Source organism: Microcaecilia unicolor, chromosome 4, assembly GCF_901765095.1.
Source record: "Microcaecilia unicolor chromosome 4, aMicUni1.1, whole genome shotgun sequence".
Taxonomy (NCBI): Eukaryota; Metazoa; Chordata; class Amphibia; order Gymnophiona; family Siphonopidae; genus Microcaecilia; species Microcaecilia unicolor.
Window position 1 is genome coordinate 80,683,257 of NC_044034.1, and position 22,083 is coordinate 80,705,339.

At 42.6% G+C, this 22,083-nt stretch overlaps 1 protein-coding gene across 1 annotated transcript in view; it reads left to right on the top strand.

Moving 5' to 3' along the window:
* The window catches only part of NBEA (neurobeachin), a 1,994,973-nt gene that overhangs the window by 411,598 nt on the left and 1,561,292 nt on the right, over positions 1-22,083 (top strand). The window contains 1 exon segment of the mRNA XM_030200381.1: positions 7,166-7,274. Within this exon segment, the coding sequence (XP_030056241.1) occupies positions 7,166-7,274 (109 nt within the window).

The following is a 22,083-nucleotide window of genomic DNA, read 5'->3' on the forward strand; positions in this document are numbered from 1 at the left end:
GGATGCAGTGAATACAAAAAAATCTCATGCATATTCATTGTGGAAATTCTGAAAACCAGGCTGGGCTGTCAACCTCGAAGACTGGCTTGCTCTACTTATTCTTGTGATGAAAGGTTTGCTTTGGACAACCCCCTCCCCCCCCCCCCCCCCCCCCCCCCCCCCCAAACCAGACCTCTGACAGTTTCATGGGATCTGAACATCGCTTTCACCCAGCTGATTCAAAGCTCCTTCTGAGCTGCTGGACACTTAACTTGAAGTTCCTGACCTGGAAGGTTTTGTTTCTGATGGCAGTCACTTCCAAGTGCAGGGTCAGTGTGCTTGGTTGCGGCCCTCAAGGACCGATGTTGCCCACCCCTGCTCTAGAGAGCTCTGTCATGGCTCACAATGCCAGAGCTATGGCTGTGGTTCACTTGAAATTAGTCTCCATTGAGGAGATCTGCAAAACTACAACATGGTCAGTCCACATGTTCACTTCCCATTATTGCCTAGAGCAGGAATCCCAATGTCACAGCTGGGGTTCAGACTGTTCTGTAGATTGTATTCCAGGTCAAGAATCTAGTTTCAGCCTCTAGACCCATTTTATTCTGTTCCAGGCTGCAGCTACACATAACAAAAGAGGTTGCTTTAATTGGATTCTTGTTTGACTTCCTTGTTTCAAGCCCCTATTGTTCTTTGTTGTTTTTGGTGAGCCTGGTGGCTAGGGATTCCTATCCATTGTTACTTGTAGTCCTGCTTGTCCTCATGGAAAGCGAAGTTACTCACTTATTTATTTATTGCATTTGTATCCCACATTATCCCACCTATTTGCAGGCTCAATGTGGCTTACATAGTATTGTTAACATAGTTATTCCAATATGTTAGGTACAGTGAGTATTGTGAAGAGATTAATTAAGGGAAGAAAGGAGGAGGAAGGGATGTATTAGGTTAATTATAGGAGGTGGTCTTTCATAACTGAATGGGTTGGTTAAGTGGATTAGTGGGGTTGTAGGTTCTCATTGTAGGCCTTGTTGAAGAAATAAGTCTTCAGAGATTTGCGAAAGACATTTGTTTCGTTGATTGTTTTCAGGTCTCTGGGTAGTGCGTTCCATATCTGCGTCCCCATGTAGGAGAAGGTGGTGGCGTGCATCAGCTTGTATTTTAGTCCTTTACAGTTGGGGAAGTGCAGGTTGAGAAATTTGCGCAATGATCTTGTAGCATTTCTGGGAGGTAGGTCCACGAGGTTGACCCTTCAGCTCTATCCTCCCATGTTTCAAACCTCCTCTCTACTGTGGCACCATCCACGTCTGTCAACAAGGCTGATTCTTCTTACAACAATACTCTATCCTCTGCCTTAGACACTCTTGCACCTTTGATGACCCGCCCTGTAAGGCGTACAAAACCCCAACCTTGGCTGACTTCTAATATCCGCTACCTACGTTCCTGTACCCGCTCCGCCGAACGCCTCTGGCGGAAATCTCGGGCCCTTGCTGATTTCTTACACTTTAAGTTCATGCTGACCTCCTTCCAATCTGCTCTTTTACGTGCCAAACAGGATTATTATATCCAACTGACCAACTCTCTTGGCTCTAATCCTCGACTTCTCTTCACCACATTGAACTCTCTCCTCAAGGTGCCCCCTCCCCCAACTCCCCCTTCATTATCTCCTCAGACCCTTGCTGAATTCTTTCACAACAAGGTTCAAAAGATAAACCTTGCTTTCTCTACCTCACCAGCTTTCCCTCCACTAGTCCGTTCCCCTCTCTCTCCTTCCCCTCATTCCCTTTTCTCCTTTCCTGAAGTTACTATTGAGGAAACTACACTTCTCCTTTCTTCCTCAAAATGTACCACCTGTTCCTCTGATCCCATTCCCACCCACCTTCTTAATGCCATCTCTCCTACTCTTATTCCTTTTATCTGTCACATTCTCAACCTCTCACTTTCCACTGCGACTGTCCCTGCTGCCTTTAAACATGCTGTGGTCACACCTCTCCTTAAGAAGCCTTCACTTGACCCTACTTGTCCCTCTAATTACCGACCCATCTCCCTCCTTCCTTTTCTCTCCAAATTACTTGAGCGTGCTGTTCACCGCCGCTGCCTTGATTTTCTCTCCTCACATGCTATTCTTGACCCATTACAATCTGGTTTTCGCCCTCTCCACTCAACCGAAACTGCGCTTACTAAAGTCTCCAATGACCTATTACTGGCTAAATCCAGAGGTCAATATTCCATCCTCATTCTTCTTGATCTTTCCGCTGCTTTTGACACTGTCGATCACAGCATACTTCTCGATACCCTGTCCTCACTTGGATTCCAGGGCTCTGTCCTTTCCTGGTTCTCTTCCTACCTCTCCCTCCGCACCTTTAGTGTTCACTCTGGTGGATCCTCTTCTACTTCTATCCCTCTGCCTGTCGGCGTACCTCAGGGTTCTGTTCTTGGTCCCCTCCTCTTTTCTATCTACACTTCTTCCCTTGGTTCATTAATCTCATCCCATGGCTTTTCCTACCATCTCTATGCTGATGACTCCCAAATCTACCTTTCTACCCCTGATATCTCACCTTGCATCCAAACCAAAGTTTCAGCGTGCTTGTCTGACATTGCTGTCTGGATGTCTCAACGCCACCTGAAATTAAATATGACCAAAACCGAGCTTCTCATTTTCCCCCCCAAACCCACCTCCCCGCTCCCCCCGTTTTCTATTTCTGTTGATAGCTCTCTCATTCTCCCTGTCTCCTCAGCTCGAAACCTTGGGGGTCATCTTTGACTCTTCTCTCTCCTTCTCTGCTCATATCCAGCAGACCGCCAAGACCTGTCGTTTCTTTCTTTACAACATCCGTAAAATCCGCCCCTTTCTTTCCGAGCACTCTACCAAAACCCTCATCCACACCCTTTTCACCTCTCGTTTAGACTACTGCAATCTGCTTCTTGCTGGCCTCCCACTTAGTCACCTCTCCCCTCTCCAGTCAGTTCAAAACTTTGCTGCCCGTCTCATCTTCCGCCAGGGTCGCTTTACTCATACTACCCCTCTCCTCAAGACCCTTCACTGGCTCCCTATCCGTTTTCGCATCCTGTTCAAACTTCTTCTACTAACCTATAAATGTATTCACTCTGCTGCTCCCCAGTATCTCTCCACACTCGTCCTTCCCTACACCCCTTCCCGTGCACTCCGCTCCATGAATAAATCCTTCTTATCTGTTCCCTTCTCCACTACTGCCAACTCCAGACTTCTCGCCTTCTGTCTCGCTGCACCCTACGCCTGGAATAAACTTCCTGAGCCCCTACGTCTTGCCCCATCCTTGGCCACCTTTAAATCTAGACTGAAAGCCCACCTCTTTAACATTGCTTTTGACTCGTAACCACTTGTAACCACTCGCCTCCACCTACCTTCCTCTCTTCCTTCCCATTCACATTAATTGATTTGATTTGCTTACTTTATTTATTTTTTGTCTATTAGACTGTAAGCTCTTTGAGCAGGGACTGTCTTTCTTCTATGTTTGTGCAGCGCTGCGTATGCCTTGTAGCGCTATAGAAATGCTAAATAGTAGTAGTAGTAGTTTAGCATGTAGGTTGGGGTGTCTGCGTGAATGATTTTGTGCACAATCGTGCAGATCTTGAATGCAATGCGTTCCTTAAGTGGGAGCCAATGCAGTTTCTTTCTTAAGGGTTTTTCACTTTCATATTTACTTTTTCCAAATATGAGTCTGGCGGCTGTATTCTGGGCAGTCTGGAGTTTTTTGATAGTTTATTCTTTGCAGCCGGCGTACAGTGCATTGCAGTAGTCCAGATGACTTATTACCATTGACTGTACTAAGGTATGGAAGATGTATCTCGGGAAGAAAGGTTTTACTCTCTTGAGTTTCCACATGGTGTGGAACATCTTTTTCGTAGTGTTTTTCACGTGGGCATCAAGAGTGAGGTTTCGATCAATGGTGACTCCGAGAATTTTCAAGTTTTGTGAGACAGGTAGAGAACAGAATGGTGTGGTTATGGAGGAGAAGTTTTTTGTGTTATATTGTGAGGTAAGTACAAGACATTGTGTTTTTTCTGCATTAAGTTTTAATTGGAATGCATCTGCCCATGTGTGCATTATTTGGTGGCTTTGGTTGATCTCGTTGGGAATTTCATTTAGATCATGTTTGAATGGGATGTAAATTGTGACATCATCTGCATATATGTAGGGGTTGAGGTTTTGATTGGCTAGAAGTTTGGCTAAAGGTATTATTAGGTTGAATAGAGTTGGTGAGAGGGGGGATCCTTGGGGAACTCCACATTCAGGTGTCCATGGGGGTGATCTGTCCTTGTTCATTGTTACTTGGTATGATCTTGTGGTCAGGAATCCTTTGAACCATTTGAGAACTGTGCCTCCTACTCCGAAGTATTCTAGTATGTGTAACAGTATTTCATGATTAACCATATCAAAGGCGCTGGACATGTCGAATTGTAGGAGGAGTATGTTGTTACCAGTTGCGATTGCTTGTTTAAATGAATTCATTGCGGTCACTAGAACAGTTTCAGTGCTGTGGCTTGACCGAAATCTTGATTGGGACTCATGCAGGATTGCGTGTTTATTTAGGTATTCAGTAAGTTGTTGCATCGCTATGCCTTCCATGAGTTTGGTTATGAGTGGGATTGATGCTACTGGGCGATATAGTTGGTTAGGTCCATTGTGCTTTTCTTAGCATCTTTCGGTAGCGGGGTAAGTAGGATATTTCCTTTATCCGCGGGAAAGAGCCCATTTTGGAGTCTGTAATTTATGTGGTTCTTGACGTCTGTTTTGAATTGTTTAGGTGTGGATCTTATTAGGCTATTAGGGCAGATGTCTAGTTTGTATTTCGATTTGGTGTATTTTCCGAGCCAATGTGAGATTTCATTTGATGAAAGCGTGTCAAAGTTGGTCCAAGATCGATCTGCTGGGTATTCCCCGGGTTTTGGGTCTAGACATTCCAGGATATTTGTGTAGTCCGTTATGTTGGTAGGTATCATGAATCTGAGCTTTATGATTTTCTCCTTAAAGTAATTTGCAAGAGTGGTTGCTGATGGGGTATCTGTGTTGTTGGAGGTAACCGTATTAGTATTTAGGAGATTGTTTACGAGTGAGAAGAGTTTGTGTGTATCCTTGTAGTTTGGTCCTATTTTGGTTTTGTAATACATCCTTTTAGTTTGTCTGATAGAGTATTTGTATTTTCTTTGTAGTTGTTTCCAGTTTTTGAGTGTGTTTTCGTCTTTTTTTTCTTGCTCCATGCTCTTTCTAATCTTCTGACCTTTGTTTTTAGTTCTTTCAGTTCTTCGTTAAACCATGGTATTGAATTTTTTCTATGTGAGGTTCTGATTTGAAGTGGCGCTATGTTGTCTAGTTTTGTTCTGCATCTGTTTTTCCATTCTTGAAGAAATTGGGGTGAGTCTGTAGGTGTTGTCTATTCATCGGTGTATAATTGTTGCCAGAATAGTAGTGGGTCTATTTTGCCTCTCGTAGTGTAGGTTTGTTGTTTGTTTTTGTTGTGTCTTTTTTGTTTTCCAGTGGAGGGAAATGTTTGCACTGTAGTGATCGGACCATGGCCTGGCTATCCATTTTGTGTCTGTTAGTGTGAGATTTAGTTCTGGTGAGAATTTGTGGGTGATGATATCTAGTGTATGTCCTTTGTTATGGGTGGGTTGTAAGTTTGGCCAGTGGAGTTCCCATAGTTGGAAGAAGTCTTTGCATTCGCGTACATTGCTTGAGTTAGTATCTTCAAGGTGAAGATTAATATCACCTGCTATGAGAAGGTTCTGGGTGGAAACACAAGTATTCAATATGAAATCCAGAAATTGCGTTTGTGCTTCTTGCCTGGAGGTCTGTAAAATAGGATTAGGTTTAAGTGATCATGTAAATTGGAGTGGTTGATTCTGACTGAGGCTATTTCGAGTTGGGGGAGAATAGATTCCGCTGTTGTTGTGACTTTGAATTGAGATTTATAGATTGCTATGCCTCCTCCTCTTTTTCCTTCTCTTGTCAAGTGGGTAATTTTGTATCCTGGGGGACAGAGCTCTAAAATTATTGGATCTTTGGGATCATGGATCCAAGTTTCACTAATTAGTAGGAAGTCGAGATGGTCAGTTGTAATCCAGTCAGTAAGTGTCGTGGTTTTATTGACTGCCTATCTGGCATTGATGTATCCTATTTGTATTTGTTGGTGGTGTTCAGTTAGGTTTGAGGTAGTACTAATTTTTATCAGTTGTCTGTCTTCTTGGTGTATGAGTTTGTCCTTTCATTCCTTCCTGTTGATGGTGATCGTGGCTAGTAGATTTTTCATGCCATGGTCTAGTTTTCTGGAGAGCATGCTGTGTATGTGTTGTGTGGTTGGTTAGAGCAGTTGTTCTCAGAGGACAGCAGAGCACGTTAGCATATACCTTCCCACCTCCCCTAGGAGTTATATTCTCTAAGCTTATTACTCAACTGCCTGGTCCTACTCAGCTGGAGCAGGTGGGAAGGTGCACTTATATCCATAGTCAGGGCTGCAAAAACTTCTAAAAAAAAATAGAACTCTGGGCTATGTTCATGCTGGATCTCCGTCCAATAACATAACCCATTCATTGTAACACATGTCCTCCTATGAACACCTGCTACAGGAGTAACTTTGCTTTTTGCAGTGGTGCTGTGTCATTAATATACATTGATTATGGTACTGTCATTCTGCTAGTTTTGGAAGGCCAAGGTTCTTGCTCTGCCTTCTTTTACTTCAGCAAAGGCGGGAGTGGAGACGAACTATATTGTGACTGAGAATCCGTTATCATGATGTTACTTGATTGACATAATCACTGATAACACTGAAGATGTGATTTGATGCTATAAAGTTGTACTGTGCTTTCTTGGTCTTATTTTTCTGCACCGTGGTGCATTCATTTTTAGAAGCTCTTGTGCATCAAAGCTGCCATTATTTTACCTTGTGTTGGAATGCTGACTCAACTGAAACATTTCCCAACTTCCAACATGTTTAATTTGGAAACTAAATAGTGTTTATTAAACATTTTTATATTTTAGTTTAATATATGTATAGAGGTGTATTCTGATAAGACAGGATTCCACTCAAATTAAAAATTTTACAACTTTAATACTGCATTATGGAATATTTTTTGTGAGCTAGCCTGTGGCTGGAAACTTTATATAAATGGGTTTACCAAATATTTTTGTTTTGTTTTGTTTTACATGCAGTGCTACTCTTCTGGCTTTTTTGGTTGAGCTTCTTAAGAGCTCAGTAGCCATGCAAGAACAAATGCTAGGTGGAAAAGGCTTTTTAGTCATTGGCTATCTTCTTGAAAAGGTAAGCTTAATATTATGCAGCTATAAAATCTTTACTCTGGTATAAGTATTTTGGTTTAGAAAATGCCACAGATGCATAAACAATAACATTGCTCAGATTGACATGATTCTTTCATCTAGTAATGAGTATATATTCCTGGGGAATTCCACACAAAAAGAATTGCAAATTCTGTACATAATGTTTGAAAACTTCACACACTTTATTTGTCATTTTTTAATGCAGATTTCCCCCATTAATAAAGGCTGACTCCTCCCCTCAGGCATGGAATACCTCCTCTCCCCACCACACCAGTTTCCTTGCTCGTTCCACCTTTTTTATTTCTCTTAGCTTTGTATCCCTTTCCCTGGTAAATTCAGCCCTCAACTCTCTCTTCTCCTTATCCACAATGAATACCTCACACTTTTCTCCCCCTTCCGCACTCCCTCTTTTTATTTGATTTTTTTTTTTCTTTCTTGCAGCTCTTTGCCTTCTACAGTTCTATCTCCCCAACCCTCAGCATTCTCTGCCCTCCTTGAAAGACTCCTCTTTTGTCCACATCCATGATCTCTTCCCCCATACCCCAGGCAAACCCCCACTTTTTTTTTTTTTTTTGTCCCAATCCCCATGGTGCATACTCCATCCACCTTTCTTTATCCCTCTCCTCTCATGGCACATTCATCATCCACCTTTCTCCAGCATCCCCCCAATAGAACGCACACAAAATTCACTTATCTGCAGCCCCCCCTCCCCTGCCCGGCATATGCACATTGCCTTTTCTCTAAACTCTCCATGGCGAGCGGACACCATCCAATTTTCTCCTGCCCCATAATGATGCATGCGAATCATCCACTTTTCTGCAGCCCTCCCTCTCATTGCATACACGCATGTATGCACACTTCATGGATATTTATGCAGCCCACCCTCTTCCTGTGGCAAACCCCATCCCATCCACCTTTTCCCAGCCCTGCCATGGTATACACCACCCCATTCAACTTTCTCTTTCCCTGACCTTCCCCCCCCCCCCCCCCCCCCCATGGTACGTAACCTACCTCATTTACCTTTCTTCAGCCTTCCATGGAACACACTACACCACATTCCTTCAGCCACTATCCCCCTTCCTGATGGCCTGGCAAGAGGAGGAATTGCACAGCTGTGCATTGGAGTCAAGTTTTCCTCCTTTCTTGTTCTTGGCCCAACTGTTCCTTTGAGTCCTGTAGGTCTCTGTACAGCCACATGGCTTAAAGGAACAGTTGAGGAAGTGGCTCGATTTGAAAGTGTGCAGCACTTCCTCTTGATGTGGCAACTACTTCATCCAACCGTGAGTATACAAGCAGACACGAGTAAGCAATTCACTGTTTTTGGATTTGGTCTGTGAAAATCAGAAATACTGGTATAGCAGAGATTTAGAACCAGTCTTCACATATATTTGTTTATCATAGTAGGATTCTCCAGTAGAAATTATTTTTAGGCAATTGATGAGTACTTTTTATCAGTGCTACCCTTTTAAGAAGGAGATGTCTCAAAACAGTCAAGATTCCAGCTCCTTCATGTAATGATCCTATTGCAAAACTGTCAGCTTGTCTGTGACAGAGTAGGAGAGCAGCAGTAATACAACTCCCACATCAAGTAAGCATGATTGTCTATGCCTGCACAAGGAGCCAGCCAAATAGCAGCAGCAAAGCACTTACCCCCTCATTTTATACCAGGTTACCTAAAGTTAGATGCCAGCTGCACACATAATTTATAGAACACTAGTATTTGTGTATGTTTTTTTTACACATGTAAGTGCTAGTATTCTATAACATAAGCGCATAACATGCTTGGCACATAAATGGAAGGGGGCATGTATTTGGGTGGGGGGTGGGGTGGGTATGAGGAGATCCCACATTTACACTTGTAACTTACTGAATACAGAATAGCTATGCATTAAAGTGCTGTATTTAGGCATGCACATTTACTGCTGCTATTGAAGTGCTGTAAATGGGCATGCCTAAATGGTGGCACGTAAATGCTGACATTCTGGTATTTTATAATGGAGTCTGAGCACCCAAATGCTGTTACAGAATTAGTGCATAGTGTGCTGCATCTTGGCATTAAACATTTGGTGTCCATTATAGAATTGCTCCCATTATGCTCATGGAGATGTTGACTTGAGTACATCCTGGGAAATTACACAAATAATTACACACATATGTGTACATATTTGAATGTGCACATAATCACATAGATTTGCATAAAGTAGTAGGAAATGGTTGAGCAGGTGTTGGCCTGCAGGAAGCCTGTCACAGTGCACATCCATGAAACAGTATTACCTTAGTTTTTTGCCTCTAGTGAACCCAATGCTCCTCTCTTCAGCTCTGATATTGGGCTAAAATGTTGTAAAGGCTCCTCCCCCTTCCCACAGCTCTGTCCTTGTATACCTAATTCTGAGGGTCAGCCCCTTTCCCTTCCTAGGGGACCCTTGTCTGTAATTGATTGGGTGGGTGGGGGGAGAGAGGGCTGATGGAAGCAGGATCGATCCTTGTTCCTACCCTGGTGGCGCCTGCAAAAATGGCCCTATCTGATCCCTGGCAGTAGTCTCGTAGTACTACCATTGGTGGGTAAGACTACCAAACGAGGAAAAGGGAATGGGGCTGATGCTCAGATTTATATATGTAAGGGGAGGGGGTTCTTTATGTATCTATTCTCTATTAGGTGTATTGCCTTTCTTAGCAGAAATATATGAAAGTAGTGTGCGGTCCGGTTATAACAAACAGGCTGGAACATAGAACACCACCATAAGCAACAGGGAGAATGAAAGGAAGATAGTGAAAAATAATGATCTGGAAACAAAATAATTATCTGGATGCAAAATGAAGCAAACACAAAGCCAAAGGTTAAGGGGACAAGGAGTGGACATGTGATGGTAGCAACCTACATGGACATCCTGCAACTGCTTTACTCTCCTGACCTCTGATAAATCTGCTAAACTCCACCTTTAATGGGTGTTTCAGAACTGCAGTGAATACAGGCAGGTTGTTGAGGGGCCTTAGTGAATGCAGGCAAACGGGGAGCAGTGTGAACAACATGAGTGCTCAGCATGCTCCGCAAGATGCCATAGTTTAGTAAAGATGGCTGGAAGAACACTGAAGAAAAATTGGCAGTGGACCATGTGACACCTCCAATAGTAACCTTGTAAGAGGTAGTGATTAAAGAATTAAAAATATACTAGATGATAAACTTAAGTTAATGCTGTGATGGCAATATCTAGTGCAGTTTGGAGAGTCATGCGACACGTTTGCAACCTGCAGAAGAGAGAATGTCACACCAAGAAGATCAGACCACAGAAATGGAGTACAAGACATGGGAAATGGAGGGATGGTACACCAGCTGTTGGAGTGGGTTGATGGTCAGGAACATAGGGGTGGGCACAACAATATCATAATCATTGGCCTGCCAGAAACTATAAAAGAAGAAGAGGTCTGGGCAGACGAAGGGTTCCCTAAAACATTAGGCCTGGAACCAGTGAAGGAGCTGATGAAAGCTGAGCAAGTTAACTAGGTGCGCATCGGGGGAGGGAAGGAGAGCCAGCCCAGATTGATGATTGCTCAAATCCTCAACTGTGCAGTGAAGAGCTTGTCTTGCCTTGGTATTGCAGCCTGCTCACTTAATCACCACAGACTGTTCACCGAATAAAATACTACAGATTCTTTTTGGATTCGTATTGGGTAAATGAAACTCTTTATTCAAATGGAGAGTGTATAAATCATTATTGCTTCAGTCTATACAATGATTAAGAAATATACACGCTGGCTGAGTCAAATTAGTAGATATTCACACTAATTAAACCATCTAACTAAAAGAAAACTATAAAACAGATACATATGTACATACAACACTGGTCTCCATCATCCAGGTTCTTATCAACAGCTGTGGGGGCCCAGCTTCAGACCAGGTACAGACCTTCTGCACGACACGTCTGCCCACAGATGAACCCCCCCCCCCCCTACCGTGGCAAGCCCTCCCTCTAAATAATGTCCTTGTACAGACAGAAAAGATCCCTGAAATTTAAGGGCAGCAAAATGCCAATTTTTAAAGACTTTTAAGCACCGGTAACAAAATAGAGGCATTGATGTCCCCTGTAGTGTACACAATTCAAGTACCCCTGCTTGGTTCTTGTTGAAGCATAAAAGGGGATGCAAGCTGCCCATCAAAGGCATCATAAGAAGACTCCTCTGATCTCTCGGACATAAGCACCAAGAACTGTGTTACTTTCAATGTAAAGTCCACTATATGCAAGTTTGTAGTAGGGGGACATTGCCGATAATCACTTTCCAAGGTGTGGTCCCAGCACAAAAAATACTGCTGCAAATGTGGTTGCATATCTCTTTAACCCATGCCCAGTCAATAGCATTCACCACTCTTATCAGTAGTGGCACAAAGTGTGTAAGACCAGCTGTAGTGCTACAGCATCTTTCTTCTACAGCCTGAACAGGCTCCATATAAGGCCCCCTCAAGATTGTAAAGTGCACAGCAAATAATTCCAGTTCAGTATAACAAGTTTGTCAATTTTTCCTGCCAGCAGAGACAATGGCAGAAACTGTGTCAGTGATACAATGTGCAATGTGCACTCTCACAACATAATGGTAAAGGGTCATACTTCATGCTTACTAGTTCCTGATGCTACTGTTGTTTTCCAAGGACTGTTAGAATTATTGTAGCTCTTCTGCAGATGTGCGGAGTTTACTGCTGTTCATATGTTGAATCATGTGTTTGTCATTACAATCACTCTCTCACAGACACACTCGCACCCAGTCTCACTCTCTGTCTGTAACACACTCGCACATTCACTCTCTCTCTCTCACACAGTCACTCTCACACACACTCTCTCAAACATACACACTCCGAGGAAAACCTTGCTAGCACCCGTTTCATTTGTGTCAGAAATGGGCCTTTTTTTTACTAGTCTTTACATAATTCAGCTGCTCGTTTCCTTTGCTATGCGAAGCGTTTCGATCACATCACCCCTCTTTTCATTCAACTACACTGTCATCCAGTTAGGTTTAGTTGTTGGTTTAAGATTCTGTGTTTAGCGCATAGGGCATGCCATGAAGGTTAGCCTCTGCATCTTTCAACTGTCTCATTTCCATATACTCCTTCGCGGTCTCTCCGTTTGCTTGATTCTAATTGATTAGTTCTTCCTTCACCAAAAATCGCATGTTATGAAACTACTTGTCATTCTGGTTATTTTTTCTTGGCCCCTTTTCGTTGGAGTAATTTGCCTTTTCATCTCAGTATGGAAATCTCTTTTGTTAAATTTAAAGCACTTCTGAAAGCTCACTTTTTTGAGTAGGCATTTGACTCTAATAAACTAGAATCCAGTTGACCTGCCAGCCACCCATTGTGTGGAATGAGTTTAAAACTTTACAGGTTTTATCTTGATTTTATTTTATTCTGGCCTATTTTGATATTGGCATTCTTTTCATGCACTTTATTTTGATTTTGGAACTGTAAACCATTGAGACCCACTCGTTTGGAATTTGGTGGGTTATCAAATATTCAATAAACAATAAATATAACGTGAGATACTCTGGCACAATGTTGTAAGGCAAATTTAATTCGCGTTCACACACCTTCAACAGGTCTCCATCCAGGACGGCTTCAGATAACCCTATAATGTGAATGTTGCAGTGGCTTTTGTTCCATTGGTCGTCTATTTGCTGCTGTTCACATTTTGCTGGTAACCTGCTCTGATGTAGTCAATGAAGGGTGGTATAACAAATATACTGAAATAAATACAAATAAATTACATTTGCTAGTTCTTCACCTGGGTGAGGGGCTGCTCAAACTCCTTGGACATTATGAACATGGCTGCAATTTGGCACTGTTACTCAGTTGCTAGTTCTTGCTCTGCCACTCTGTTCAGTCACTGCAAGACACCGTGTTTGAGTCACCATTGTTTCTGTCATATTCTGTAAAGTTGTATTAATCTGGGACATTTTATCATTCAAAACAATGATGACAGTCTGGGTGAGGTGCTGCTCAACCTCCTTTATGAACATGGCTGCTTATCTCTGGTGGCAATCATACCTTCACTATTCTTTGCTTTTAACAGGGCGTTGTCTTCACTTTTTGCTACATAACCCTAGGTCTTCATTCTGAATCTTAGCCAGTACTGTAGGGGAACAGTTCAAACAACTGAAGAAGGTGGTTTGTGGTATAGAGATGTTAAAAAAAAAGTGGGTGAGGGGTTTGGGTACATAAGGATGGAGCTCTGCTGTTTGGAGTCTGCTCCCTTCACTATTATTATGTGCCTCCCTACTGCCCTATTCTTTGGTTGCTCTAGCCACATCAGGCAAGAACTAACAGCCTGGGAGACCATTGCACACTGAGAGACTAGAAATCTGCAATACTACCGATGGCAGAGTACTTGAACAGATAATGTGAATCTGTAATAAACACCGTGTTTAGCAAAGAGCCCAGTGACTGACCCAAATAGAGAACATAAGAATGGCTATACTGGGTCAGACCAATGATCCATCTCGCCCAGTATCCTGCTTTTAACAATTGCCAATCCAGATCCCAAGTACCTGGCAGAATCCCAAAGAGTAGCAAAATTCTGTGCAGTGAACCTTAGGGATCAGTAGTGACTTTCCTATGTCTACCTTAATAGCAGTTTATGGACTTTTCCTCTAGGAACTTGCACAAACCTTTTTTAATCACATCTTTTCTGCAGTGAGTTCCAGAGCGTAACTATTTTCTGAGTGAAAAAATATTTGTCTTTATGTTTGTGAAAGAGTAAACAATTGATTCACGGTTACACATTCTACTTCACTCAGGATTTTGTAGACCTCTATCATATTCCCTCTTTGGCCATCACTTCTCCAAGCTGAAGAGCCCTAACCTCTTGGTCTTTTTTTATATGATAGGAGATCGATCCTCCGAATTTTACACTTCTTTGAACCTTTTTTTAAATTCCATCTTTTGAGATGTAGTACTAGAATTGTACACGATACTGAAGGTGAAGTCACATTATGGAGTGATACAGAGGCATTATAACCTTGTATTATTTTTCTTTCCCTTTATTAATAACTAGTAAAAAAGGCCCGTTTCATTTTTAAGGAAACGGGCGCTAGCAAGGTTTTCCTCGTAGTGTGTATGTTTGAGAGAGTGACTGTGTGTGAGAGAGAGAGTGACTGTGTGAGTGTGTGTGTGTGTCAGAATGACAGTGTGTGCGAGTGCATATGTGAGACACAGCGAGACCGAGAGTTTGCTGAACCCCCTTCCCCTCTCCCCTTCCACCCCTCTCTGAGTTCCTGAAACCCCTCCCACTTCTTCACATATGAGTTCCAGGACCCCCCTTCTTCCCATCCCCCCCTACCCCCTGATCCAGGACCCCCCTCCCCTTCAAGTTCCAGGACCTGCCCCTACCCTTCAGTTGATTTCCAGGAATCCCCCCACAGTGTCGTTTCAGGACCCCCCTCCCCACCTCCTGCACGCTTCACACAGTCACAGTGATGTGGATGACGTCACTGATCTACTGCTGGAATCAGACCACGGAGCCACGGTCCCAGGCAGAGACCGAACGTTGAAGGTGAGAATTATTATATAGGATTTCTAGCATTATTTTTGCTTTTTTGGCTGCCACCACACACTGAGCAGAAGATTTCAACATAGTGTCCATGATGACACCTAGATCTTTTTCTGGGGTGGTGACTCCTAATGTGGAATCTAGTATCAAGTAATATGATTTGGATTATTCTTCTCAATGTGCATCACTTTGCATTTGTCCACATTATATTTTATCTGCCATTTTGATGCCAATCTTAGTTTTCTAATGTTCCCCTGCAATATTTTACAGTCTGGATGTAATTAAACAACTGTGAATAGTTTTGTCATATGTAAATTTAATCACCCACTCATTGTCCCCATTTCCAGATCATTTATACATATGTTAAATAGTACCAGTCTCAGTACAGGTCCTTAAGGCATTCCACTATTTACCTTCCTCCATCGAGAGAAATGGCCATTTTAACCCTGCACTGTTTTCTATTGTTTAACCAGTTCCCAATCCACAACAGATCTTTGCCTCCTATCCCATGGCACTTTAATTTTCTCAGGAGTCTCTCATGAAGGACTTTGCCATAAGTACATAAGTGTTGCCATACTGAGACAGACCGAAGGTCCATCAAGCCCAGTATCCTGTTTCCAACAGTGGCCAATCCAGGTCACAAGTACCTGGCAAGATCCCAAAACAGTACAATTCATTTTATGCTGCTTATCAGCAGTGGATTTTCCCAAGTCCATTTTAATGATGGCTTATGGACTTTTCTTTTAGGAAGCTATCCAAACCTTTTTTAAACCCTGCTAAGCTAATTGCTTTTACCAATAACCCTCCAATTTTCGAAACCATTCAGCCGGCCAGGAACAGCACCTGGCCGTTTAAATGGTACTTAGCCAGTTATCCATGAACCTTCAGGATATGGCTGCCCATGACCCGCTGAAAATTCGTGGCTAGCGGGCTACATCACGCGATATTATCGGCTATCTGCCAGTTTTTATGAGTTTGGTGGTCATGTTTGGCCACGTGCATACCCGGTGTATACTTGGCCGGTCTGAACCTGACCAGCCAGCATCACATATCAGCTAGACCAGTTCAAGCTATCCAAAAATAAACTGGATATGACTCTGCATTGAATATCTGGCATCGCCGTGGACCCCGGGCTAACTCCTGCGGTCTGAATATAAGCCCCTGAGTATTTACACTCTTTCGAAAACTAAACCATAAAAATACAAAAATCAAAGTGTAAGCCATGGATCAAAGTCCTTGGATGAAGCACTCTTCAGTGTTTCTCCTCTGGATTCTCCTTTAGTAATGGACTCTGGGTGGGGACCTTCTTTCTCACTCTCTTTTAAGGAGAGCTGCTGCTTAAGAGTCTGTACCTCCACTTTCAGATATTTGGGTACCTAAGCGGCCCTTTTACAAAACGCTTTCTGAAAATCTCGATACAGTATATCGACTGGCTCTTCTTTATTAACATGTTTTTTCACTGGTTCAAACAAATGAAGCAAAGTGGTGAGGCAAGTTTTCTCATTAAGCCTTGTTTGTCCGTGTGTGGTTATTTTTATCCATAAGACTTCCACATTGCTATTTGTTTCCCGATGAATTTTTATTTTGTGAGACTCAGTTCTGTGTTTAACATGTAGACCCCCCCCCTTCTCATTTGATCTACCCTGTGCTACCAGGCCACAAATTATATCACAATCATAGGGTAGATCAAATTAGAGGTTGTTATTCTTCTACCAGGTCCCCATCTTAAAGAGTTCCATAGAAGAAAGAAAGTGAGTAGTGGGAAAATTCAATGTCCTCAAATTATTTGCTCTGGAAGAATTTTTCTAGACTTTGAGAATGCATCAAGAGTCTATCCTTAATTGATGAAGCAACTACTGCATGACAAGAAGCCATTGAGTCTCTATTTCTCAATATTTTTTTGAAAAGTAATTAAACTTTTCTCATGTTCTATCAACTTGTCAGCAGATTCTTGAGGAAAAGTTACTAAACATAGTCAAATCATTATGCAAATTCTTGTCCAATCTAGTAATAGCCTCAAAAACATATTTCAAAAGAAATATTCTGGTTAGATTTAGAAGAATCAATCAGGGGTTGATAAGAAAATGTCACTGGAGTTGGTGTCTTCACTGAAGTGGCACCAGAGCTTATCTGGAGGCTCCCAGGTACATCAACCAAAGCAACAGTATTCTTAACAGGCAGTTCATAAACAGCTACAGTTTTCTCCTTTGCCAGAGCACTGTTGGCTTCTGAAAGCAATGCTGTTTGTGGAGGTGGGGTAGGACCCCTAGAAGAAAGGGAAGTGTCGGAAGGAGAAAGAGTACTCACAGAAGTGGAAATAATGTTTAACACCATTGCGGTCACAAGTTGCAAATGTAGGTCCATTGGGCCTCTAACCACTACTGGTGATGGAACAGTCTTCTTTCCTCCTCCCTTCCACTTCCCCATTGAAATGGAGCAGAATCCCATGCTCCACAGTGGCTCCGAAGGGCTCCTGAGGGGCATGCTCCTTTGGTTGCACCCCTTTGGACACATGACTTTGAGCACTTGACTGCAGCCATGTACCATGGGAAGGGCTGCCTGTAAACAGATGGAGTGGAGCGGGACTTCTGACGTCACCAGATCCCAAAAAGGCACCCAAAACCAGCTCCTGCAGTTACTGGGGCTCTCAGCTGTTCCGAACTGTGGAAGGACTGCCTGTAATAGATGGAGTAGAGGAGGGCTTCCAACATCACCTGTTCCCAACCCAAACCAGTGCCTGCAGTTACAAGGGCTCCTAGCTGTTTCCTCTGAGCTGCTGGAAGGTCTGCCTGTAAATAGATAGAGTAGAGCAGGACTTCTGACGTCACCAGATCCCAACAATTTGCCCAAACCAATGCCTGCAGTTACCTGAGCCCTCAGCTGTTCCCTGGAGTTCAGAATTTAACTCCATCTCACTCTCAGGCCCATTACTTTTGTTCCAGGCTTCCTTTAAAAACAAAATAAAATAAATAAGGCTTGTTGCCACAGAAATACCTCCCCAAACCTCCCCCCCCCCTGAAACTTAAGTGTTTCCCTTTATGACACCAGTTGTTGAATTGTTACTGTTTTTCCAGTTGAAGGCAGTCTGTAATTAGCGAGTCTCATAAGTGTGGATTTCACTGTCATGCTTGTTCTCAAAGAAAACAGTTGTTTATTTATAGTTGGTGTTTCCTGAGGGCTGCAGGAGAAAATCTTCACAATCCTCCTGTCTCTCCAAAGAGTTGTATTCTATTCAGGCTGTAATGCACGGAGGTGGTCCATGCAGCGAGCAGATGGGAAGAGGCACACCTACATGGTTCAGTATTTTCAAAAGTTCTGTTCCAGTGCTGGGAAAACTTCCCGTACAGAGCTTAGTTGGATGATGCCCCCCATAAGTGAGGATCTGTCCTACTGTCCTTGGAGAATACCGCTACTGGAAAATAACTATTTTATGTATTTATGTTCTGCAGAACTTTTAGCCTGTTTGACTCAACCCCATCAGTTTGATTTACTTTCTTATTTTAGTGTAATTTAATGTTTAGTGGTGCTTGATAATCTGCTTTCAGAAACAAAGCGGTTCACAATCAAAATAAATACAATTGAAAATGAAAGAATTACATCATCATTAAGATCCAAGAAAGAAGATAAGGAAAGAAACAGCAAAACATCAGCTTGCTGCTAGTGCTGTACAATCATGATGGAAAGGCACTGAGAGAAAGATAACACTTCAAAGCGTCCTAAATTTTAGACAGGATTGCTCAGTCCAAACATTATTTGGAAGTGAATTCCAACGGAAAAGAGTATTAGAAAAGCTGAGTGGCAAGTAGTTTCAAGTCAAGAACCAATAGAGGGAATGGAAAGATGACAGGTGGGTTCAGAGTGGAAGGCACGAGGGAGCATATATGGAGTGATGAGAGAGGAGAGATGGGAAGGGGTCCCTGAGTGAAGTACCTTGTAATACATATGGTACTAACTAGTATCAGTCTTAGCTGTCTGCTATGACAAACTCTTCATTTTCTGCATCAATCTACTTCTCCCATCATAGTTTTTTAGATTTTTGGCTTTCACATAAAATGTAAAGGAAGTTCTTTTTTTTTTTGGGGGACTTGCATAGCAGTTGACAGGGGTATTTTAGGCTACTCTAACTTCCACATTTTGTCAGTATCTCATGAGAGGCACTTAGTCCAAACCATACACTCCTAGCAACTGTCAGCTTCCCCCTGTTTCTAGTTTAAAAGCTATGTTCTCCATTTAAAGGTTAGTGCCAGCAACCTGTTGCACCCTGAATAATGGTAGAGGCCACCCTGTTGGAATAGTCTCCTTCTTCCCAGAATGTTAGTTCCTAGCAAATCTAAATCTCTTCTTCCTGCTCTATAGTCTCATTCACACATTGAGACACAGAGTTCTACTTAGCTCTTGGGTCCTGCATGTAGAACACTGTTTATTTATGAGATGCTATCCTGGAGGCCTCTGGATTTCAATTTTCTACTGAAAGCTTAAATTGCTTCTAGAACATCCTCCCACACTTCGCTATGTCGTTGGTCCCTCTGCATACCAAGACAGCTGCCTCTCTCCAACACTATCTAAAATCTATCTAAGTGATGCCTTTAACCAAACAATCCTCGAGTCCACCAGCCATCCAGTATCTACATGCTGAATGATTGAATCACTGACTAAAATGTCCATTTTAATCCTTCCCTCCTGGCATAGGCCCCTGGAGACACATCCTTGATTTAAGCCTATTTACACAAACTAATAACTTTTTGAGGGCTGTTTAAGCTCTATACTAATATTGACAATTTGATTTAGGGACTTGAACAAGCTAGTAACAATGTTTTGTGATTACTGAACTTAAACATAGAACTTATCAATAAACCCATTTCACGTCTATCCCAAGGTTAAAGATGTCAAATTTCCCAGCAAAGGCACTTACCTGAGGATTCATCTGCTCTCAATACTCTTATCTTTCTCCATGTTCCTTTTCTGTTTTTCTGTTCTACTTCGTCTTCCTCATTTCTTGACTTACCTGAAAAAATGCTTGGTCACCTTATATGCCTCTTTAGCAATCTTGTCTTTCACTCTTGCTTTGGATCTCCTAATTTCTCTGTCTTTTTTACCAGATGTTATTACCTGCTGTTTCTTTTGAAATTCTAATATTTCTTAATACTGTTTTGCCTTTTTTTTTCTCTGCAGTATCTTGGTGAACTAGATTGGCTTCCTTTTTCTTCTTTTGATTTAATTGTTTAACACAGATGTGTTGCCATATTTATAGCTCTTTTCAGTTCATACTTTCTTACAGTTTATACCAGTGTTTCCTAAGTCGGTTCTGGAGTTAACCCCTTGCCAGTCAGGATATCCACAGTGAATATTCATGAGATTCATTTGCATACTGCCTCATTTTATGCAATCTCTTTCATGCTATTCATTGTGGCTATCCTGAAAACCTGACTGGCAAGAGAGTACTCCAGGACCCTCATTGCACCCTGCAGCACTCGAGGTACTTGACCAATTTTGTCAAATCAGCAATTTTGAAATTCAGGAACTTTGAACTTTGTGTGATGACTCTTAGCCATGTAATCAGCAATTATATCAACCATTCCATCTGCTGATCACTACGGTTCATGTAGGTTTCTACCCTGACATTGAGATACTGTTGCATTTTATGTTTCAACAGTTTTTATTTATGAAGCAACGAAATTATGTTTGCCATGTTAAAGTACCAGTACAATCAACAACGAACAATTAACTGCAATAAATGTCGAATATTATACACCTTCATTAATCTTTTAACGTTTGTCCCCCCCTTCCCTATACTGTTGCATTTTTACGTATAGCCCCTTATTTCATAGATTCCATCACCACATGTCGGAACTGAACTCTTGAAGGCATACACAATTCGTCCTTTTTTTCTCCGACTCTTCTCAATGGTATCCTCCAAGTCCCCTCTCTTACATACAAGACTCCAATACTGTAGGTAACAATTACACTCTGTGCCATGATGTACACGTCTTCTTCCTTCATACATGACCACATTGACATTTTCAATTTATACCCCCCCCCCCCCTCTACATCCTCTGCATCCCTCTCTCGATTTTCCCATATCCTAGTCCAATCAAAAAGGGATAAGAAAAAAACCATGTACAACCTACCCACCCCTCCCACCCTCCCCAACACCCCCCTGCCCAACCTCCTCCCCCACCCCTCTGCATGTAAACATTAGCTCTTTGGGGTGGGATCTATTGAACTAATTCTGCAAGCTTCTGCCACAATTGTGCATATTGCCTGTGTTCTGTATTTGGGGAGTGCTTGTACAAGGAATTCTCATACCTTGCCAGCTCTGTTACTTTAGTCAACCAGCAATTGCATGGCACCGGTTCCGCACTTGTCCAAAATTGCAGGATAGCCTTTTTTGCTGCCAACGTTGTCATGTATAAAAATTTCCTCTGTGGCTGGGAGAGTCCCTGCTCAATAAGGTCTGCCTGGTCCCCCAGCAACAACGCCTGATAAGACCATTCTACCGTGATCTGGAGCACCTTATTATGTATCCTAAAAATCTCATTCCACAAGGTCAGTTTAGGGCATTCCAGAAATGTGTGAATGAAAGTACCCACACCTACCTGACATTTAGAGCATCTATCTGAATCCCATAGCTTCATTATTGTCCCTCTCTCTCTAGTGATGTAGGCCCTCTGAAGCAGTTAGAACTGGGTTTCCTGCCAATCTGCGGACTTAACCATTTCAGCTAATGACACAAATAATGTATTGAAGTGGGCCTGGGTATACTGCGTTCCCAGTTCCCTATTCCATCTAGAGACAAACCCCTCCTCTCCCGTGTCTTGTATGGCCAATTTTGCTATCTTATACCAGTTAGATAATCTGTTTCCTGCCAGGGGCATACTCAACAACATCTTATTCAGGTTGCCATAGGTCCATGTGGCTCCATGCTTCCTACTACTGCTACTACTACTACTATTTGACATTTCTAAAGCGCTACTAGGGTTACGCAGCGCTGTACAATATAACATAGAAGGACAGTCCCTGCTCTGAGAGCTTACAATCTAATGGACAAATGTACAGACAATCAAGTAGTGGCAGTCAAATTGGGGCAGTCTAGGTTCCTTGAGAGGTATCAGGTTAGGTGCCGAAGGCAGCATTGAAGAGGTGGGCTTTGAGCAAGGATTTGAAGATGGGTAGGGAGGGGGCTTGGCGTAGGGTCTCAGGAAGTTGATTCCACGCATAGGGTGAGGTGAGGCAGAATGGGCGGAGCCTGGAGTTGGCGGT